The sequence below is a fragment of the Eleutherodactylus coqui genome, chromosome 8 (genome assembly GCF_035609145.1).
Source record: "Eleutherodactylus coqui strain aEleCoq1 chromosome 8, aEleCoq1.hap1, whole genome shotgun sequence".
Classification (NCBI taxonomy): domain Eukaryota; kingdom Metazoa; phylum Chordata; class Amphibia; order Anura; family Eleutherodactylidae; genus Eleutherodactylus; species Eleutherodactylus coqui.
In genome coordinates this window covers 32,617,488-32,641,004 of record NC_089844.1, presented here as the reverse complement: position 1 = coordinate 32,641,004, position 23,517 = coordinate 32,617,488, and the positions used below count along the sequence as shown (strand labels likewise).

At 47.9% G+C, this 23,517-nt stretch overlaps 1 protein-coding gene across 1 annotated transcript in view; it reads left to right on the top strand.

Annotated features, from left to right (window-relative positions):
- The first annotated feature begins 6,917 nt into the window (after window positions 1-6,917).
- Window positions 6,918-23,517, top strand: part of LOC136577457 (caspase-8-like) — a 39,026-nt gene continuing 22,426 nt past the window's right edge. The window contains exons 1-3 of the mRNA XM_066577357.1: window positions 6,918-6,985; window positions 13,269-13,592; window positions 15,065-15,167. Coding sequence (XP_066433454.1) covers window positions 13,288-13,592; window positions 15,065-15,167 — 408 coding nt within the window. The 5' untranslated portion in view covers window positions 6,918-6,985; window positions 13,269-13,287. The remainder of the gene's footprint in view (window positions 6,986-13,268; window positions 13,593-15,064; window positions 15,168-23,517) is intronic.

Below are 23,517 nucleotides of genomic sequence, written 5' to 3'. Positions count from 1 at the left end.
TGCCTAAGCGGAATATGATGTAATAGTGTGTTCTAGCTATGTGGAGATCTAGAAGCTTTGCCTGTGTGATCACCGCAGGAGCCTGGCTTTGATTGACAAAACATGGCCGCTTAACCTCTTAGATGTCAGGGTCAGTACAGACCAGGACATCTAAGGAGTTGAACAGAAGAACCATATCATGTACATCAAGATCATGTACATGTGCTCAAAATCTGATAATCATTCCGTAAGACCGGGGTCATTTTCTGCAATATGTTTTTTGCTCTAAATTGTTGCAAAATAATGGCCTTTTATACGAAGCAGCTATCATTGGAAAAAATCACAATATTGAGCAAACGTTTCCATTCTGCTCCGGTGTAAATATGTGCGCCAGATAAATTTGATCATGACCCAAGCTTGTGTGTTGTTATGGGAACAGATGAGTTCTTAGAAATATTCGGCTTATCCAGAAAGAGTAAGGGTGTCAGACTGGGTCATTATCCATTTTATTTGACGTAACGATACACCCTAGCACCCACTGGAAGGTCTCCTATCAGACCAGGGTCTTTGTAGTGAAGCATCTACATTAGACTAGGGTCAGTATGTATGCAGTGTCGCTATGGGCTATTAGTATACTGTCAATGTGCGGTTGATACTCAAAACCCACAGCTATAGTAATCACTCTACGGCTACAAAGCCAGATGTTTTGCTGTTTTTAATCATTATTTAACTTTTTAGGGATTTTATCCATGTGGTGGTTTTACTGCCCTATTTTTTTTTTCGTTTAGCTACCAAAATTATTTTTGCAGCAATTTTTTTCCGTGACACATATGGTTATTTTTTTAAATTTCTTTTTCATGGACTTGTTCTATTTTTTTAGTTTTATTGGGGGTAAAAAGTTATATATTATATAATTTTTTATTTAACATTTCTATTTTATTTTTTTTAATTAGTATATTTAGGCTAAAATAAAGTATAGGAATGGGTTCCTCATTTTGTTTCGGATGTTTTGATATATAATATGTATGGTTTTGGATTACAGGGTGCTTACAGCGACGGTTTTGGTTTGCGTCGCCTTTGGGTTTTTTACTTTCTTATGTATATAGTATTAATGGAGACCTCCCGGACACCGCAGAAAACCGCACGTTTTTCCGCAATCATCAGCAGGGACTTATTTGTTATCCCCACTGCGTTAAACCCTTAGCCTCATGCCCACGGCCGTGGAGAACTCCGCCAGCAGAATATCGCAGCGGAGTCTGACGCAGCACACCACAAGACCTCATACTCACCTCTCCGGGTCACATGATGCACGGGTGGTGGGCGTTTTTCCGCAGCAATTAGAACATGCCATAGTTTCTTTCATGTGGCGGAATTCCGCAGCGTAAACATTGAGCTAGTAGGCTAGATGCCCATAGCCGGAGCCGGATTCTGTCGCGGTATTATGCCACGATCGCCAGCGGGGATAACAAAAAAAATCCAAACACAGTGGAAGTAACACGTGATTACACGTCACCGCCCACCGGCGGCCACGTCATCACCCACCACCGGCGCGTCATGTGATCCGGAGAGGTGAGAATGGGGTCTTGTGGGGTGCTGTGTCAGACTCTGCTATGATATTTCGCTGGCGGAGTCCTCTACGGCTGTGGGCATGAGGCCTAAGGGCTCCTGCCCACTAATGGAGCGGGATACAACCAAGGTTTAATGCTGCAGGAATCCCACGAGGATAACCAAAAAGTCCCTGCGGGCAATTGTGGAAAAAAGTGCATTTTTCTGCAGTGTCCAGAAAGTCTGCATTAATATTATATTAATGGAGACCTCATGCAGCGGAAAAACACGCTAAAATAGAGCATGCCACAATTTTGTTTTTCCCCGCGGTGTAAATACATGGCAGCATCATTCGTCGTGTGAACCGCTGCAGAAATCTCTCCATGAAGAGGGACCAGCGGTGATATCACATATGTGGGGTTTAGCTAAAATGTTTAATGTGCTTCATGGAAATAGGGGAAAAAAAAGAGTTAAAAGAGAAAAAAATATATATTTTTTGTACACTGTTGATTTAGTCACTGGCAAAGCCGGACGCCTGTATCTGTCGTCCTGTTGCCATGACAACCTGGCGATTCACCCCCACTGAATGCCACTGTTCACATCCGCTCATAGCAGCAGCCAAGCTCCACTGCTCACGACCGCTGTTTTGGTCCACTGATAGCAGCAGCCCAGCGCCCGGTGTTCACCCCCACTGTTTCCCAGCAAGCTGTGCTGTTCGCCCCTCATTCACCGCAGCCGGACACTTGTAACTGGCGTCCTGTTGCCATGACAACCCAGTGACACAGAGGGAGCTCCCTCTCATGTGAAGCCTCTCCACGTCTCCACCGAGCTGCTGCCCTTGGCAGCTCCCTGAAGGTGCGTATAAAAGCAGCCGATCAGCAGCTACCCCAGAACTATAGGCATATCAGTAAGGGTGTGTATGTGGCTGCCAATAAGAAGCTATGGGTATTCCCTTCACCTCAGCCTGTCTCCACCCACGAGCCTGGTGGTGACAAGATACAAGAATACCCAGTCTGTTTGAGGTTTAGAAGATGGAATAGGCTGAACGGACAGACTTGCAATGCTGTGAACCCCTTCTTTCCCTGTGTGGAGTGGAACATATGAAGAGTGCCACAATAAGTGCGAGTTTCCTGCCGCGCAGTGTGAAGTGCAATTCTACAAAATCCTGTGAGAGTGGACCGGTAGAGTGTAGGTGGAGTTGTTCGAGTCGGCGTCCGGGACCAGAGAATCACAGATAACTAGGCCTGTGTAAGTCACTCTGTTTTCCCATGTTTTCCACCCTGTTGCATTACGTGTTCCTCTGCACTACGGTACTGCCAGTGGATGTAAAGTGGACTGTAATTGTTGGAACTAATTGTGCGTACAGTCATGTACCAGCAGCACAACTACAAATTATCCCTCTGGGAGAGCAACACAAAAGAAAAACCATTGCACACTTCAAACAAGATCCGGACAGGATCCACAGAACAACAATCCCAAAATATGATAGTTAAAGCAGCAACTTTAAGGTGCAGATAATTCTTTGAAAAATACTCACATCTGCTTCTTCACATGAAGTTCCTTTTATTATAAAACACTGAACCACTGCATAGCCTGCAATGTTTCGGCTCCTAAGGTCAGCCTTTTTTTTCATGTGAAAAAGCAGATGTGAGTATTTTTCCAAGAATTATCTGCACCTTTAGGCTGGGTTCTCACATACCGGATTCCCGGTGGAAATCTCGTGGTTTGGCTGCAGCGAAAAAAACGTGAGATTTCCGACGGGAATCTGCTGCTTCAAAACCCTGCACTTAGCCGCAGGTTTTGAAGCGGCCCGGCTGCACTCTCTTCCGCTGCAGCCAGCGCTCCGCAACGGAAGAAGAAAAAAAATGAACATGCGTCCGGCGAATCCGCGCTGCAGCTCTGGCTTCTGCCAGCTTTGCCGTGGCAGATTCGCCGTTCCGTGTGGATGAGATCTCTGAGAAATCTCGTCCACATGGCTGGCTAATCCCGGGATTAGCGTCTGCAAGCGTATTTGCCGCGGCAAAATTCCGGACTGAATTTCCATGGGAAATCCGCCCAGTGTGAACCCAGCCTAAAGTTGCTGCTTCAACTATAATATCTTGGGACTGTAATTGTTGGAACTGTTGATTTACCGTAAACGGCTTCTCCGACCGTTTCCAGTTTGACCTTTAAACTTTACCCTGTGTGTACGTACTCTTTATTTGTTCTTCTGAAAGATCATCGCAGAGGAAGGAATGGTGGTGTCACCCGTGACAAAAGGACTGAGGTAATCCACCAGTGGGTTTCCCAACTTAAAATAGTTTGCCCTTGCCCTTAGACATGTCCCTGGTTACCCTCCAGGTGGGAGACTTTAATGCCACTGTAACAAGTGAACTACTCTACCCCCACTGTCTCCTAGGTTGTAGTTGCTCTACCCCCACTGTCTCTGGACGCTGCAGTAACTGGTAAAAATTGCCTGCAAAGTTGCTGGAGAGGAGTCAGATAACACCAATATAGCATTGTATGGGCCTGGTAAAGATCCTTTTCATCTTCCTTCGTTTAAAAGTGTCCCTTTGGTTTGATAAAAATGGTTTTGAGCTAGAACGTCTTGCGGAGCAGCTTCTGGGATGGAACGAGCTTTAGGAATTCTGTGCACTCTGTTATGACCTGGGTATAACTGAGTCATCCTACTGTAGCCTTCCCCCTTTGCCTTCACCTCCGTAAATTACCTAAATAACCACGGACACCTTCTTTGGATTTAATTGGCCACAGCAGCCATTTATTACAAACAACATAAAATTAAATCTCAAAACATGTTATAACATTCCCAGCCCCAGAGAAAGGGAGATCCTTGGAGCCCCGAATAATTCTGTCGCCTCACCAACCAGGGAAATATTTGTAATGCCTCCCGCCGCACGTCAACTGACTCAGGAGACCCTATTTCCCAAACCACGCCTCCCGCCGCAAACCAACCGACTCAGGAGGCCCAACTCACCAACTAGCCTTTAGTCGCCTACCTCCCGACACCGAGGCCTGCTAGCCATACCCAGGCTAGCCACACCAACCAACTTTGCAGGGACTCCAGCCTGTCAAAGCAAAGAGGCGACAGACCCACCTAATGATCAAAGGGGGGAAGGTAGCTATCCACCCCTGCCTTCCCCCCCACCCCACTTTTGTGCTGACTCCAAAGACCCCCTTACCCACCACAGCCAGCACGGCTTGACCCCCTCAAGCCTGCGCCGCACCCCACAACAAGGCACACTCAATTCCCTCTTCCACTGCCAATAACCACAAATCTGTTCAATAGCCTTTAGATGAACTCCATCATCTCTCCAATAGTTACCCTCCTGCAATACCTTACACGACGACATTCCCCTTACCCCGATCCTCCAGATCACCACCGTGCTATCGAAATTCAATCGCCAACAATATTACCTCCTCCCATAACTAAGGTCTGATGTAAAATTTGCATTGGTCCGATTCCCACCTACCTCTCTTCTTTACAGTCTCCCCATCCAATGCCTCGTGTTTATCTTCTTTACTGTCTTCCCATCCAATGCCTTGTGTAATCGCCTCTGTGGCTGCCCCTACCCTGAGCGAATGTGTCCCACACTGAGAACTGTCCAAGCCTACTTTTTTCAACACTTCCTTAAAACCCATGCTTAACTGGACCTTGATAAAACCACCCATCCTCATGCCTCAACAAAGGCACAGTTTCCATCCTTGAAACCCTTACTTCCTCACCCCAAGACTGCAACGGGCACATCTCCGCCCCCCCCTTCCCGAACTCCTCGCAATGCTATCCTCTGTCCTTTACCCCTTTTATCCGTCTTGGAGCGCCAAAGGAAAAAAATTCCAACCTACCCTCAACCATTCTAATATCCTCAGCCGACAATCGTCCCCCTTTTCTTCTGCTAGATGATACCAACTCCCTTACCCTTAAAGCCCCAAAAAGGCCAACGTGAACTCTGTCCTAAACAATAACCTCTTGAACTAATCCTCACCAGCAGTTTCTATCACCACCTCCATGATCTGCAACAAGCTGAACAAAATCAGCCTACACGTCTCCCCTCTTCCTTTCTCCTTCCTCCAAAGCTTGTCTCACTACGAAGTTCCTTGTAATGACTATCTCCCCTCTTAACTTTTTTTTAAAATAAACACTTTACCCAACCCACTCAATAACACCCCCACTCGATCCTCCTCTGAACTATCATCCGACCTCCCATTCCCACCAAGCAGCTATGAAAGCCGCTCTGATACCCCGAGCCAGCGACCCTTCACTGAGGTGCCTGACTGCTTGCTTCCCATGTTCCAAAGCTGAACCGGGTAGTCCGTCCCGTCCTCAACCAACCTGAACCGCTCCCACTGAAAACAAGAGAGAGCATCTGCAATTGGGTTATCAACCCCTTGAACCTGTACCACCACTAAACTGCCATTCAGTGAGAACCCTTCAGTCACCAAATGACAAACCAAATTCAGCGCTGGCGGTGATGAGGCAGTCAGTGTGTTGATGACTTGAACCACCCCCAAGCTGTCTCAATGAAAACAAACCTTCTTCCTTCTAAAAGAAACCACCTCAAAGCACAACCGCCACAACTATTGAAAAGAGCCCCAATAACCCCAAGACCCGATTCCTTGCACATCTCGGACCATTTACCACTGACCTTGGAAATAAGCTCCCAAAATCTGTGCTCCCTGATGCATCTGTGAACAATTCCGAAATCCCATCTTTTAGCGACCTCTCTAGAAGCAAGTCTGTGTTCCGCTGTCTCAAATGAAGAGGCGCTAGTGAAGGAACATCATGATGGAGAATGTCACGTCTGAGAAGTCGCTGACGTTTTATTCGGTTCTGGGCTGTGATTATAGGAATCCATGTCTCCACTGTTGTCATGTGAGCCAGAAGGGGAAAAAAAATCTGTAAGTTTTCTGGAAGCTGCAGATTTGGCCCATTTTAGACAGGAAATAGGAAGCTTTTTGTAGATAGGGAATATTACCAATCTTAATTGTAGAATTCACCCGCCGGCCGGCCCGCGGTACGCAGGTCCCCCCACAGCGCAAACCTCAGCGAGCACTCGGATAGTGCCTGCGGCACCCAGCAGGCATTGCCAATAATGGATTGTGCTGGATTTCTCCTGATATTGAGGAGCCCCGGCCACACACATCCATCTTCCTTGCCACCCAACCCACTCCCCTCATTGCTGAACTTTTTGTTGTGCAGTGATTAAGCTTTATTGCATTAAACCAGAAACTCCCTTTAATGAAAAATTTGCTCTGATATCACTTCCATCCATATTGCTTGGGCACATTTTCTATAGTTCTTATATACTGTGTATCTTCATTACATGTAGTGAACCAGGAAGAGAGAGAGTAAAAAGTAAGGTGTGGCAGTGGGGGTGGCTCTGTCTAGATCTGCACAAGTCCGTAATATGAAAGAGTAACGAGTGAAGAAGAGTTCCTTACAAATCCAGGAAAACTCGTAAAAGTAAGTCAAGTCAAAACATTTCTTTCTAAAGTGTAGATCTGGTACATTTATTGCATTGGTTGTACTGGTTTTAGATTGTGTTTTACTAAAAAAAATGTGTGTTAAAAATAGAAAGTGAAACTTGCAGTTTGAAAGCACATAGCAGGAAATACATGAACTTACGCATGTAGTGACCCAGAGTTGGCACTACTAAGTGTTAGTCGTACTCTGAAAAATGGGTCGGGGGGTTGTATATTTGGAGTGTTAATTGTATGTACCAATGGTTAAATATCTTCATTGTATGGGCTGAATTGATGGTTATGTTGGAGTTGGTGATTGGAGAACTAAAGAGTCTAAAACCGAGGGACAGAGTAGTTACTATGATTCATTGCATTGAGCGGCAGAAAGATGCTCAATTGTGAATATGACCCTGCTGTGCACTGTCAAAGCCGTGGCTGCAATGTATCCCACTGACTACATGGTGCATACACAGAATAAGAGAGCTAGTCCTCTCATTCTATACACAAGCCGAATAGTCTACCTGATGCATACAGAGGCAACTTTCACAGTGCACAGCAGGTAAATGGCTGGACAGGTAAAAGAAAGAAAAAGGTACATTTGAAATAAACTAGATTGCTATTATCTATTAATTTTAGGACTTTCTCGCATGTACAGTAGTGGTATTTGCAGCAAAATTTGCTGTCAAAAATGTACACCAAAATCTGCATCTTTGACATGCGGACCTTGATGCAGAATTGAAATTGAAATTCACATGTGGATTTTGGTGCAGATTTGCATGGCGTTGAATTTCACTGCAAATTCCACTACATGTGAATGAGATCTAAAAGGCTTTTTTGAAAAATTGCCAGACAGTGGATAGCTATATGAAATGAAGACCAAAACAGTGCTTACCTAATAAATGCACCACAGCTCCAGCTTTGGCTGGTCAATCCTGGAGGTTCCTGTAGGGATCAGGTACGATTCATCATTCAAGTAACCACTGCAACCAATCACTGGCCGCAGCAGTAGAGATGAGCAAGCGTACTTGTTAAGGACAGATACTCAAACGAGTATCGTCCTTTTCAAGTACATGCCTGCTCGCCCGCAAAGATTCTCCCCCCCCCCCCAACCCCGCTCCCTCCTGCTCACTCCCGCAACAAAGCGCTCACCCTTGCCTGCACCCGAATCTTTGCAGCCGAGCAGGCAGGTACTCGAAAAGGACGATACTCGCTCAAGTATCTGTCCTTAACGAATACGCTCGCTCATCTCTACTCAGCAGGTTATTATAATTGCAGTTATGATCTTACAGCTCACTGTATTGGTGGTGGTAGAATACATATCAGTATCTGACTTATAAACATGTATAACTTATAATCTTTAGCATTCTGTATGGTTTTCCAATGTGTCCGTAAAAAAATGTTGGCCGTCCATGATTTTTGGATAGGTTGTCTAGAGAAAAGAAAATTTTAAATTGGGAACCCTGCGGTCAGGAAAGGTATCTTTTCTCCTTATACAGAGCACCAAGAAGGTGTGAGGAGTCTTATAACGCCATCCATGCTCTATACATTTAGGCCTCCTGTCCACGGGCGAGTTGTCATTGCGAGATCCGTGGTGTTAAATCGTCCACGGACCTCGCATGATACATTTTCCATAGGCTAACTATGAAAAGCGCAGCCCGACGTCCATGAGTGGAGAATCATAGCGATTCTCAGCTTGCGGGATTCAAATCGCGGCATGCTGCGATTCTTCGGAGTGAGCCTATCTATTAGATAGGCTCATCGCGGAGACCTCTCAGTGCTCCCCCCTCCTCACCCACGGTGGAGTATCGCTAGTGATATTCTGTCATGGCCGTGGACAGACAGCCTTAGTGAAAGTGGATCCTGTGGAAGAAAACAACTCATTGATGAAAGGAGTTAGATGAATTAGTGAAGATCATTCTGATGAACAAGCTGTGCACAATCAAGCAAATTGCAGCCAGACACTACGCTGGTGTTTCAACTAATATGTCCGAATGCGCAACTTAGAATTGAGTCTAATCCCCTGCTAAATCACTAAATCCTCCCAGACAGATATTTGTCCAGCCTTTGTTTGAACACTTCCATTGAAGCAGAACTCCCCACCTCCCGTGGTAACCTGTTCCACTCATTGATCACCCTCACTGTCACAAAGCTTTTTCTAATATGTAATCTTTGTCTCCTCACTTTCAGTTTCATCCCATTGCTTCTACTCTTGTGCAGATGAGAATAGGGCTGATCCCTCTGCACTCTGACAGCCCTTCAGATATTTGTAGACCGCTAATAGATCTCCTCTCTGCCTTCTTTTTTACTAGCTAAACATTCCCAGATCCTTTAATTGATCCTCATAGGACATGATTTGCTGACCATCCTGGTAGCTCTTCTCTGAACTTGCTCCAGTTTGTCGAAGTCTTTTTAAATTGGCGTGCCCAGAACTGGACACAGTATTCCAGATGAGGTCTGACCAAGGAAGAGTAGAAGGGGATAATAACCTCATGTGATTGAGACTCTGTACTCCTCTTAATACATACCAGAATTGTGTTTGCCTTTTTTGCTACATCACACTGTTGACTCATGTTCAGTCTGTGATCTATTAGTATACACAAATCTTTTTCACTTGTGCTGCTTAGGTCAATTACATTCTGTATGTGTGTTTTTTTTTTTTCATTTTTCTTGCCTAGAGGTAGTACTTTCTGTTTCTCCTAGTTAAATATCATTCTGTTAGTTCACGATTGTCCAGATCTTTTTAATCCTCTCTTTCTTCTCCAGTGTTAGCCATCCCTCCTAGCTTTGTGTCATTGGCAAACTTGATCAGTTTTCCCCCAATTCCCTCCTCCAGATCATTTATAAAAATGTTGAACAACACGGGGCCTAGGACAGAGCCTTGTGATACCCCACTTGTACATTCTTTCACTTGGATGTACAGCCATTAATGACCATTCAGCCAGTTGTGAATCCACTGTGAGGTACTGAGGGGCGTAGTAGTGGATGGTCGCTACGTCACCCCTAGGTTTCGGTATTATGCATAAGGGGACTGGAGGAAGTTCATGTCCCGATGTTGGAGACGGGAGAAGCCAGGAGCGCAATGTGGTCTCCAGCAAGTACTTGCTGGGGGTCTGTTCTTTAAAAGTATCTGGGCCTGGTTTTTTGGAATGGATGTCAGGTTGGTAGTGGGGCCATCCATTCCACTTCCTACACTCCAGGGTATGGGCGAGGCCAATCAGCACAGGTGCTGAGGCTGAGCCAGCAGAAAGTGTGCATAAATAGCAGTGTGCACTGACACAGGGGGAGATTGAGATGGCTGCTGAACTCTGGAAGCCTGTGATACCGGCTTGAGATAAAAGCCTGCTGTGTCGTGCACCTGCTGAAGCGTGACCTGGACAGGCAGGGACGGCCTGATATCTGTTTGATGGACTGTTACTTTCTTGCCTGAAGCTAAGGCTATATGTGTGTTTGTTATCCTGGACTAAAATAAACGCAGGTCACACCTGCACTTGGACTGTATCCACTGGTTTCCGTCTCTGACTGCCGCCAATCCACACTTTACTGAGCTGTCCTCCCACACCACCTAACAGTTGCCTTGTCAATGCCATATTAGGTCATTTTTTTTCAATAAGGGTGGTATGAGATAATTTGTCAAATGCTTTACTAAACTCTAGATATACTATATCTACTGTATTTCCCTGATCAACCCAATCTGTCATCCTGTAATAGAAGGAAATTAGATTTGTTTTGCATGACTTGTTTGTTACAAACCCATGCTGGCTCTGGTTACTCCATTTTCATCCAAGTACTTGCATACATGCTGTTTAATAATTTGTTCAAAGATCTTTCCTGGTATAGAAGTCAAGCTCACAGGCCTGTAGTTTCCTGGATCCACTGTCTTCCCCTTTTTGAAGTTAGGGACAACAATTGCTCTTCTCCAATCTTCTGGGACTTCTCCTGTTCTCCAAGAATTTTCAAAGATTGTGGCAAGTGGTTCAGCAATTACCTCTGCTGCTCCCTTCAATACCCTAGGATATAATTCATCTGGACAATGAGACTTGAATTCATTTAAAGGGGTTGTCCCGCGCCGAAACGTTTTTTTTTTTTTTTCAATAGCCCCCCCGTTCGGCGCAAGACAAACCCGATGCAGGGGTTTAAAAAAAAAAACGCATAGTACTTACCCGAATCCCCGCGCTCCGGTGACTTCTTACTTACCTTGCGAAGATGGCCGCCGGGATCTTCACCCACGGTGGACCGCAGGTCTTCTCCCATGGTGCACCGTGGGCTCTGTGTGTTCCATTGCCGATTCCAGCCTCCTGATTGGCTGGAATCGGCACACGTGACGGGGCGGAGCTACGAGGAGCAGCTCTCCAGCACGAGCGGCCCCATTCAGAAGGGAGAAGACCGGACTGCGCAAGCGCGTCTAATCGGGAGATTAGACGCTGAAATTAGACGGCACCATGGAGACGGGGACGCTAGCAACGGAACAGGTAAGTGAATAACTTCTGTATGGCTCATATTTAATGCACGATGTATATTACAAAGTGCATTAATATGGCCATACAGAAGTGTATACCCCCACTTGCTTTCGCGGGACAACCCCTTTAAGTTAGCTAAGTGTTCCCTCACCATCTTCTGCTTATAGTTACCCTGCATTATTTTATGCCCCCAATAGCACAGGGAAGATCAGTTGATGTTCCATCTACCTTCGGATAGAAAACAGATACAAAATGGGAATTTAAACGTTCTGCCTTCTCAACATCATATTTAACCAATTCACCATTTTCATCCTGTAAACATCTTATAGTATCTTTTACACTTCTTTTGCTTTTGACATACCCCCAAAATCCTTTTTTATTGCTTTAGCCTCTCTTGCAAGCCTCAATTTATTATTAGCTTTAGCTTTTCTGACACTTGCCCTACAGTTTCTGCAGACTGCATTATATTCTTTTTTAGATATGCTACCCTCTTTCCATTTGATAAATATAGTTTTTTTTCCTTTTAAGCATGTATTTAAGTTCTGTGGATGGATGAGAAGACTACCTGTGCTCCTAGTTCCTTCACTTTCCTGCCTAGGTCTTCAAAGTCTCTGCAGATAGTTGCAAGGTCCTTTTTTGCTGTCCTTTTTTGTCCCTACGTATATCAGTAGGAATGGGTAGTGGCCTGTAGAACATAAGAGACTTGTTAGCCTATCAAATACATATTTAATTTGTGCACCTAGAAGACAGCACACCCCTTGTGAGGTTATGTCCTGTCTGCAGACAGCGGCCTCTCTTCCTCTCAACAGGGAATCCCCCGCACAGCCGGCACTCTCCTTTTTTTCGTCGGCTTCTTCTTCACAACAACCCTTCTTTTTCTCTAACAGGATTCTGGGTGCTTACTATACTGTTCTTTGTGGACAAAGTCATTTCTTGCTGTACCATGTAATTGTTCTCCTAAATGAGAGCCTGGTACCAGTTCCTGAGGAGTATGGGTGCTGACTGACTCCTGATCCTGCTTTGGGTCACATGTTTCCATTCCTGATTCTGCAGGTACACTGAAAATTTATTTTCCCTCAATATTCTGAAGTTACTTCTGCTCCATCAAGGAAATCCTCATCTTCCCTAATGAGTTTCAATTTAGCTATTATTTCCTGAAAACTTTGCCTCTTTTACTCCAATAGAGACAAAAAATGCATTTCTGTCAGGCGAAATATGACTTTTCCTCTGGTAGGTCTGTAAACATATAGCTGTTGTAGTATGGATGGGGTATTATGGTAGGTGACCAATTTGAGTACCATTGCTCTCTGAGAAAAACAGAAAGGCAAGGTTCTAGTTTGCAAAAGAGTGCAAAAATTGGATCACTGGAAACCTCACCTGGTCAGATGAATACAGATTTCAGTTGCACCATGCTGATGTTGGCGCCTATTGCCCCCCAAGATAGTGTATGGAGAATGGCAGCACAGAGCAAGTATGCATGTGGCACACCACCAAACACATTTGTGTAAGCCTGGCCTTAACCCTTTGCAATCCAATTTTGGATTCAGGGTTTCCTAGGGGGCTTCCTCTTTCTGCCATTATACAGTGGCGCCATCTGCTGGCTAGAGCGAGTACTGCGGTATGAGACATGCTGGAGAGGTCCCCGACAACAGAGTGGCCAGTAATATACAGTAAGAATACCCTGCCAGACTTCTTCCGACATCGGAGCTGTACAGGCTTCAATCAGAATGTTTTCAGACGTCAGACAGTGGATTGGAAAGGGTTAAATAACAATGCTTTGTACTCTATGTAAAGTATTTAGTCATATATGATTTTCTTTTTTCATAGTATTGTATTTCCACCTAAAATGGACCAAGACATGCAGACCGTTCTGCTGCAAATCAGTGCAGAGCTCAGTGAAAAAGACCTAAAGGCAATGATCTTTTTATGTGGGAAGAATTTAAAAGAAGTGGAGAAGGAAAACATAACTGATGGAACGATGCTGTTTTCCATTCTGAAAAAGAAAGGTTTTCTTTCCAAAGACAATTTGCTCTTTCTTAAAGAACTTTTGATTAGAATAGGCAGACGAGATATCTTGTCAGGTGAACTGAAGACTACAAGAATGGAAATTGAAGAGCTTGGAAGATCCTTTCAGCATATTTCTCCATACAGGTAGGTTTTACAGTGGATTGGAAGATGTAAGAAGGGCTGGACTGGGTCTAAGAAGCAGCCCTGGCTCACAAATCCCATCAGCCTATAGATACAATATTGCTCCGCTCCTGCCATATCACAGAAAAATAGTAATATGCATATCGGTGCACCTTCCATTATCCCATTCCAGCCCTAGATCAGTGGCTCTCAACCTTTTTAAGCCCAGCGCCCTCTACAGGTATTGGGATGGCGGCCAGCATCCCCCAAGGCTTACTAGTTTAAACCCAATCAAAAAGAGATTTTGACAGTTAACAAAGTTTGAGAGGGAGCGCGTTATTGGGATTCAAGAAGCTGGATGGTTGTATCACTGAATAGGCCGCCATCTTGGTTGTTCTGACCAGACTGTTAGGAGGTGTTGGGATCAGTGGATGTATGAGGCCACACACGCAAGGTGACCAGGCTCAGGATGCCCTTGATCGACCGCTAATAGAGAGTATCATCTAAAAAGCTCAAGCAGCTCCAACTGTTTCTTGGGGCACCATCATTATAGGCTCCTGTATCTGTCGGAACCATTTCCAGGTGCTCAGCTGAAGGACATTTGGTCTCAACACGGCCATTATGTATACTGCCTTTGACACCCACCGTTGCCTCCACTTGCATTGGTGTCATGAATGATGAAACTGGACTGCTACAGAGCGGAACCGAGTTGTCTTCAGTGGCGAATCCAGGTTTAGTTTGGGCACTGACGACATGTTCGCGTCTGGAGACCTAGAGGTGAGGCCATCAACCCTGCCTTGCTGTAGAATGACACACTGCCTCTACTGCTGGTGTGATGGTTTTGGGGGCCATCGCATGTGACATCTGGCCACCCCTAGGAGTTGTACGAGGGACAATGACAGCTCAGTGATGTGGCTTCAGGACATCCTGAAGCCACATCTGTTCCTCTCATGACAGGGCTTCCAATAGGCATTGTCCAGCAGGATAATGCTCGGCCGCACACAGCAAGGGGGGTCACAGGAATGTCTCCACAACATTGTCATACTTCCATGGCCTGCTTGTTTACCAGATGTATTGCCAATAGAACATGTATGGGATTATCTGGGATGCCAACTTCTACAGCCTATGCGTTTGCACAATCTAGTTGTTATAGCAAATGTGGACCAATATGCTGCGCGATACCATATGGAACCTGTATGCCTTCATGTCCGCCATATCACATCTTGCATCCAAGCTAGAGGTGGTACAACAGGGTACTAGAGCCTCCATGCCCCCCCTCCCCCGTATCACATCTTGCATCCAAGCTAGAGGCGGTACGACAGGGTACTAGAGCCTTCCTCAAATTGTTCAGTTCTTCACAATGAATTATCCTTTTGTTCTGATACTGTAATCACTTACTTATATAATTCGATTCAGACAACTCCTTCTAGGTGCTTTTTTTTACAATGAGTGTATATCACAAATTGGTTAACTCTATTTTCTTCTTGCTACCACAGGTCCCTGCTTTTTGATATTTACGAAAGTCTAACCTGTGGGGAAACTGAAAAAATTATGTTTTTGTTGGAAGATGAGATTAAGCATATTCATAAACTAAACAAAGTAAGAAATTTGTGATTTTTAAAAGTTTTCTTTTACACAATTACATACTCATAAGCACAAGAGCAGTACCTGTGACAATGATATTTGAGGGACAGCTGCGATGCAGATATGCTACATAGGCTCCGGTAGCTCCACTCTGCATATGTTTTTGGACTTCTTATACATCATTAAGATTTGTTTAACAACACTGGCGTAACTATAGGGGATGTGGTTGCACCTGGGCCCAGGAGCCTTAGGTCATGTCCACGGGCATAATGCGGAATCTGGGTGGGTCACCTGCACGGATGATCCGCAGTTAATAATAATAATAATTAAAAAAAACTTTATTTGTATGGCGCCAACATATTCCGCAGCGCTTACATAGACAGGGGGGATACAGAAAGACAATACAAACATTACAGAACCACGGTTACATAGTAATCAGTTGATAGAAACTATAGGGGTGAGGGTCCTGCTCCAACGAGCTTATATACTATGAATAGTGGGGTGATACAGAAGGTAAAGGGGCTGGAGATGTGCACGGTATGGCGAGGTGGACAGTGAGGGATTCTATACACATAGACAATGGTCAGACATTTAGCCGTGTGATGGCAGAAACGTTATGACTGCAGGAGCGGTTTATGATGGCTAGCAGGGATCGCAGTCAGTAGGTCAGGGAGCATGTTATCAGGCGGAGTACAGAGGGGTTTGTTTAGGGAATGCGGTATGCCTCCCTGAAGAGGTGCATTTTTAGAGCACGCCTGAAGTTCTGCGAGTCCTGGACTGCTCGCGTAGCCTTTGGTAGTGCGTTCCAGAGGACCGGTGCTGCTCTGGAGAAGTCTTGGAGGCGGGAATGAGAAATTCGAATTAAAGGGGCGCTCAGTCTGGTTTCGTTAGCAGAGCGGAGAGCCCGGGCTGGTTGATGGATTGAGATGAGGGAGGCAATATAGGGGGGGCGCTGCACTGTGGAGGGCTTTGTGGATGAAGGTAGCGAGTTTAAAATGAATTCTGTATTTAACGGGCAGCCAGTGCAGTGACTGGCACAGGGCAGAGGTGTCCGAGTAGCGGCTAGACAGGAAGATGAGCCTGGCTGCTGCATTCAGGATGGATTGGAGAGGGTAGAGTCTGGTGCAGGGGAGGCCGATCAGCAGAGAGATGTAATAATCGAGCCGAGAGTGAATAAGGGCAACAATAAGCATTTTTAACGTGTCCACGGTAAGAAAAGAGCGGATTCTTGCGATGTTCTTGAGGTGCAGCTGACATGTTCGGGCGATAGATTGGATGTAGGGGGTAAAAGAGAGGTCAGAATCGAATATGACCCCAAGGCAGCAGGCATGTTGTCTAGGAGCTATGGTGGTGCCACACACTGAGATGGAGATGTCAGGATGAGGTTGGTTAGTGGAGGGTGGAAATACCAGTAAGTCAGTTTTAGAGAGGTTTAGTTTTAGGTAGAGAGAGGACATCGTGTTAGAGACAGCAGGCAGACAGTCGATGATGTTTTGGAGTAAAGGTGCAGAGATGTCACGGGAAGAGGTGTATAGCATAGAGGTGGTATTGGAGGCCAAATCTCCTGATGGTTTGTCCAATTGGGGATGTGTAGATAGAGAAAAGAAGGGGGCCGAGGACCGAGCCCTGGGGGACCCCAACAGCAAGGGGAAGAGGAGGGGAGGTAGAGCCAGCAAAGGAGACACTGAAAGAGCGGTCAGACAGGTAGGAGGAGAACCAGGAGAAAGCAGTGTCCTTTAGGCCAATGGAGCGAAGCATACTGAGGAGGAGTTTGTGGTCAACAGTGTCAAATGCTGCGGAAAGGTTGAGGAGGATCAGTAGGGAGTAATCGCCCCTCGATTTGGCTGTCAGTAGGTCATTGGATACCCTTGTAAGGGCAGTTTCTGTCGAGTGTTGAGGTCGGAAGACAGACTGTAGGGGGTTTAGGAGAGAGTGCTCTGATAGATAGCCTACAAGGTGAGAATAAACCAGGCGCTCTAGTAGTTTGGAGTGAATGGGAGATTTGAGATGGGTCAGTAGTTGGCAGCATCAATCGCGTCCAGAGTCGGCTTCTTTAGCAGTGGGGATATGATGGCGTGTTTGAAAGAAGAGGGAAAGATGCCAGAGGTCAGAGAGAGGTTGAATATAGTAGTGAGATGGGAGCTGACCACCGGGGAGAAGTAACGGAGGAGGTGTGAGGGGAGGGGGTCGCTAGCGCAGGTGGTGGGGCGAGCAGAGAAGAGCAATTTGGAGACTTCATCCTCTGTCGCTGGTCTGAGTACAGACAGTGAGCAGGAGCTAGATACGGTGCTGACAAGACTAGGGTCAGGGCTAGTCTGGGATTGGGAAGTTATTTCCTGATGGATGTCATCAATTTTCAATATGCCTATAGACTATCATTGGTCATCCACTGGTATTTAAATACCTGCAAATGTCATTTTTTTCCCCCCGGCATGTGGATCGTTTAAATCATCATATTGAACCCCTTCCCAATGTGCGACGTACATATAAGGCACACGTTGGGTGTTTGTGTATGGAACGGGCTTGGGAGCTGAACCTGCAATATACACAGCAGGTGCCAGGCATCTTTGACAGCTGACATCCAACAACAACAGCTATGATCAGCAACATTGTGAGTTAATCCTTTACATGTCCTGATCAGTGTTCGGGCCTCACAAATGGTTTTCCCCTGCAACGAGATTGGGGAGTGCTGTTGGGTTGTCATGGCAAACCTTCTGAAGGCCCCCCGGGGCTGTCATGAATGATTGCCTTTTAAGGCAGGCCTGTGGCACATCTTGATAGACTGCCTGTCAGAACGCGGTATAATACAATAGTATGGTATTGTATTATACTGTATAAATGATCAAATGATCACAAGTAGAGATGAGCGAGCACCAAAATGCTCGGGTGCTCGTTACTCGAGACGAACTTTTCGCGATGCTCGAGGGTTCGTCTCGAGTAACGAACCCCATTGAAGTCAATGGGCGACCCGAGCATTTTTGTATATCGCCGATGCTTGCTAAGGTTTTCGTTTGTGAAAATCTGGGCAATTCAACAAAGTGATGGGAACGACACAGCAACGGATAGGGCAGGCAAGGGGCTACATGTTGGGCTGCATCTCAAGTTCACAGGTCCCACTATTAAGCCACAATAGCGGCAAGAGTGGGCCCCCCCCCCTCCCAACAACTTTTACTTCTGAAAAGCCCTCATTAGCAATGCATACCTTAGCTAAGCACCACACTACCTCCAACAAAGCACAATCACTGCCTGCATGACACTCCGCTGCCACTTCTCCTGGGTTACATGCTGCCCAAACCCCCCCCCTCCCACGACCCAGTGTCCACAGCGCACACCAAACTGTCCCTGCCCAGCCTTCAGCTGCCCTCATGCCACGCCACCCTCATGTCTATTTATAAGTGCGTCTGCCAGAGGAAAAGCAGGCACACACTGCAGAGGATTGGCACGGCTAGGCAGCGACCCTCTTTAAAAGGGGCGGGGCGATAGTCCACAATGCTGTACAGAAGCAATGAGAAATGCAATCCTGTGCCACCTCCATCTGGAGCTGCACACGTGGGCATAGCAATGGGGAACCTATGTGCCACACACTATTCATTCTGTCAAGGTGTCTGCATGCCCCAGTCAGACCGCGGTTTTTTATAAATAGTCACAGGCAGGTACAACTCCGCAATGGGAATTCCGTGTGCACCCACAGCATGGGTGGCTCCCTGGAACCCACCAGCGGTAGATAAATATATCCCATTGCATTGCCCATCACAGCTGAGGTAATAAATTCATGTTTAATGCAAGTGGGCTTCGGCCCACACTGCATGCCCCAGTCAGACTGGGGTTCTTTAGAAGTGGACACATGCAGTTACAACTCCCTGTGGACCCACGGCATGGGTGGCTCCCTGGAACCCACCGGCGGTACATAAATATATCCCATTGCAGTGCCCAACACAGCTGATGTTACGTGAGCTGTAATGCAGGTGGGCAAAAAATTAATTTGATTACACTGTAGGCGAGGGCCCCCAAAAATTGGTGTACCAACAGTACTAATGTACCTGAGAAAAATTGCCCATGCCCAACCAAGAGGGCAGGTGAAACCCATTAATCGCTTTGGTTAATGTGGCTTAATTGGTAACTAGGCCTGGAGGCAGCCCAGTAAAAATAAAAATTGGTTGAGGTGACAGTTTCAACGCTTTAATGAGCATTGAAACGTCTAAAAATTGTTTCGAAAAATTATATCACTGAGCCTTGTGGGCCTAAGAAAAATTGCCCGTTTGGCGTGATTATGTGAGGTTTCAGGAGGAGGTGCAGGAGGAGGAGGAGGAATATTATACACAGATTGATGAAGCGAAAAGGTCCCCGTTTTTGATGGGGATAGAGAACGATGCTTCCATCCGCGGGTGCAGCCTACATATTGCTTAGAGGTATCGCTGCTGTCCGCTGGTGGAGAAGAGAAGTCTGGGGAAATCCAGGCTTCGTTCATCTTGATGAGTGTTAGCCTGTCGGCACTGTCAGTTGACAGGCGGGTACGCTTATCTGTGATTATTCCCCCAGCCGCACTAAACACCCTCTCTGACAAGACGCTAGCCGCAGGACAAGCAGGCACCTCCAGGGCATACAGCGCGAGTTCAGGCCACGTGTCCAGCTTCGACACCCAGTAGTTGTAGGGGGCAGAAACGTCACGGAGGACGGTCGTGCGATCGGCTAGGTACTCCCTCACCATCCTTTTACAGTGCTCCCGCCGACTCAGCCGTGACTGGGGAGCGGTGACACAGTCTTGCTGGGGAGCCATAAAGCTGTCAAGGGCCTTAAAGAGTGTTTCCCTGCCTGTGCTGTACATGCTGCCTGATCTCCGCGCCTCCCCTGCTACTGGCCCTCGGAACTGCGCCTTCGGCCACTAGCGCTGTCGGATGGGAATTTTACCATCAGTTTGTCCGCCAGGGTCCTGTGGTATAGCAACACTGACGAACCCCTTTCCTCTTCGGGTATGAGAGTGGAAAGGTTCTCCTTATACCGTGGGTCAAGCAGTGTGTACACCCAGTAATCCGTAGTGGCCAGAATGCGTGTAACGCAAGGGTCACGAGGAAGGCATACTAACATGAAGTCAGCCATGTGTGCCAGGGTACCTGTACGCAACACATGGCTGTCCTCACTAGGAAGATCACTTTCAGGATCCTCCTCCTCCTCCTCCTCCTCAGGCCATACACGCTGAAAGGATGACAGGCCAGCAGCATGTGTACCCTCACCAGTGGGCCAAGCTGTCTCTTCCCCCTCCTCCTCATCCTCCTCCTCCTCCTCCTCACCGCGCTGAGATATAGACAGGAGGGTGCTCTGACTATCCAGCAGCATACTGTCTTCCCCCGGCTCTGTTTCCGAGCGCAAAGCGTCTGCCTTTATGCTTTGCAGGGAACTTCTCAAGAGGCATAGCAGAGGAATGGTGACACTAATGATTGCAGCATCGCCGCTCACCACCTGGGTAGACTCCTCAAAGTTTCCAAGGACCTGGCAGATGTCTGCCAACCAGGCCCACTCTTCTGAAAAGAATTGAGGAGGCTGACTCCCACTGCGCCGCCCATGTTGGAGTTGGTATTCCACTATAGCTCTACGCTGCTCATAGAGCCTGGCCAACATGTGGAGCGTAGAGTTCCACCGTGTGGGCACGTCGCACAGCAGTCGGTGCACTGGCAGATTAAACCGATGTTGCAGGGTGCGCAGGGTGGCAGCGTCCGTGTGGGACTTGCGGAAATGTGCGCAGAGCCGGCGCACCTTTCCGAGCAGGTCTGACAAGCGTGGGTAGCTTTTCAGAAAGCGCTGAACCACCAAATTAAAGACGTGGGCCAGGCATGGCACGTGCGTGAGGCTGCCGAGCTGCAGAGCCGCCACCAGGTTACGGCCGTTGTCACACACGACCATGCCCGGTTGGAGGCTCAGTGGCGCAAGCCAGCGGTCGGTCTGCTCTGTCAGACCTTGCAGCAGTTCGTGGGCCGTGTGCCTCTGATCTCCTAAGCTGAGTAGTTTCAGCACGGCCTGCTGACGCTTGCCCACCGCTGTGCTGCCACGCCGCGCGACACCGACTGCTGGCGACGTGCTGCTGCTGCTGACACATCTTGATTGCGAGACAGAGGTTGCGTTGGAGGAGGAGGAGGAGGGTGCTTTAGTGGAGGAAGCATACACCGCCGCAGATACCACCACCGAGCTGTGGCCCGCAATTCTGGGGGTGGGTAGGACGTGAGCAGTCCCAGGCTCTGACTCTGTCCCAGCCTCCACTAAATTCACCCAATGTGCCGTCAGGGAGATATAGTGGCCCTGCCCGCCTGTGCTTGTCCACGTGTCCGTTGTTAAGTGGACCTTGGCAGTAACCGCGTTGGTGAGGGCGCGTACAATGTTGCGGGAGACGTGGTCGTGCAGGGCTGGGACGGCACATCGGGAAAAATAGTGGCGACTGGGAACTGAGTAGCGCGGGGCCGCCGCCGCCGCCATCATACTTTTGAAGGACTCCGTTTCCACAACCCTATACAGCAGCATCTCCAGGCTGATAAATTTGGCTACGTGCACGTTTAACGCTTGAGCGTGCGGGTGCGTGGCGGCGTACTTGCGCTTGCGCTCAAACACTTGCGCTAGCGACGGCTGGACGCTGCGCTGACAGACATTGCTGGATGGGGCCGAGGACAGCGGAGGTGAGGGTGCGGGTGCAGACCAGGAGACGGTAGTGCCTGTGTCCTCAGAGCGGGGTTGGATCTCAGTGGCAGGTTGGGGCACAGGGGGAGAGGCAGCGGTGCAAACCGGAGGCGGTGAACGGCCTTCGTCCCACCTTGTGGGGTGCTTGGCCATCATATGTCTGCGCATGCTGGTGGTGGTGAGGCTGGTGGTGGTGGCTCCCCGGCTGATCTTGGCGCGACAAACGTTGCACACCACTGTACGTCGGTCGTCTACACTCTCAGTGAAAAACTGCCAGACCTTTGAGCACCTCGGCCTCTGCAGGGTGGCATGGCGCGAGGGGGCGCTTTGGGAAACAGTTGGTGGATTATTCGGTCTGGCCCTGCCTCTACCCCTGGACACCGCACTGCCTCTTGCAACCTGCCCTGCTGCTGCCCTTGTCTCCCCCTCTGAAGACCTGTCCTCAGTAGGCGTAGCAAACCAGGTGGGGTCAGTCACCTCATTGTCCTGCTGCTCTTCCTCCGAATCCTCTGTGCGCTCCTCCCTCGGACTTACTGCCCTTACTACTACCTCACTGATAGACAACGGTGTCTCATCGTCATCGGCCTCCTCACCCACTGAAAAGGTCTTGAGACAGTTGCCGGAAGTCCCCAGCCTCATCCCCCGGACCCCGGGAACTTTCCAATGGTTGGGCATCAGTCACGATAAACTCCTCTGGTGGGAGAGGAACCACTGCTGCCCAATCTGAGCAGGGGCCCGAGTTCCTGGGAGTCTGCCCGCTCCTCAGAATGTCTCATTTTCATGGAGTGAGGAGGCTGGGAGGAAGGAGGAGCAGCAGCCAGAGGATTCTGAGTTGCAGCAGTGGACGGCGCAGAACTGTGGGTGGACGATAGGTTGCTGGAAGCACTTTCTGCCATCCACGACAGGACCTGCTCACACTGCTCATTTTCTAATAAAGGTCTACCACGTGGACCCATTAAATGTGCGATGAATGTGGGGACGCCAGAAACGTGCCTCTCTCCTAATCCCGCAGCAGTCGGCTGCGATACACCTGGATCAGGAGCTCGGCCTGTGCCCACACCCGGACTAGGGCCTCCGCGTCCTCGGCCGCGCCCACGTCCTCTAGGCCTACCCCTACCCCTCAGCATGGTGTATTACCAGTAATGCAGAAACAGAACGCTGTAATTAAATGTGCCGCTTATTGGCCTGTGGTTGGAGGCTGAGTTCGCTTACGGAATGCCAGGAAATAATTTGGCGCAAGCCTGCTGTAACACTTAGCTGGCTGCGTATGATTTTGTAGAACTACTACACCCAGCACACACAGACCCAGAACACTGAGCACAGTGACAGGCAGGCCAAATAGATTTTTTGCCCAATATTTTTTAGAAAAGGCCCACTGCCTATATTCAATCAATAATATGTCTTCTGTCCCTGCCTCCACACTTCTGTCCCTGGAGTATTACTGCAGGGCGCAATGCTCTGCACGGCCGATATACCAAAAAAAAAAAATGTGCAACACTGCAAAAAGCAGCCTCCACACTACTGCACACGGTTAGATGTGGCCCTAAGAAGGACCGTTGGGGTTCTTGAAGCCTACAATAACTCCTAACACTCTCCCTATAGCAGCTCCAACACGATAGCACTTTCCCTCAGCTATGTCAGAATGCATCTGTGGCGAGCCGCGGGAGGGGCCGATTTTTATACTCGGGTGACACCTGTTCTC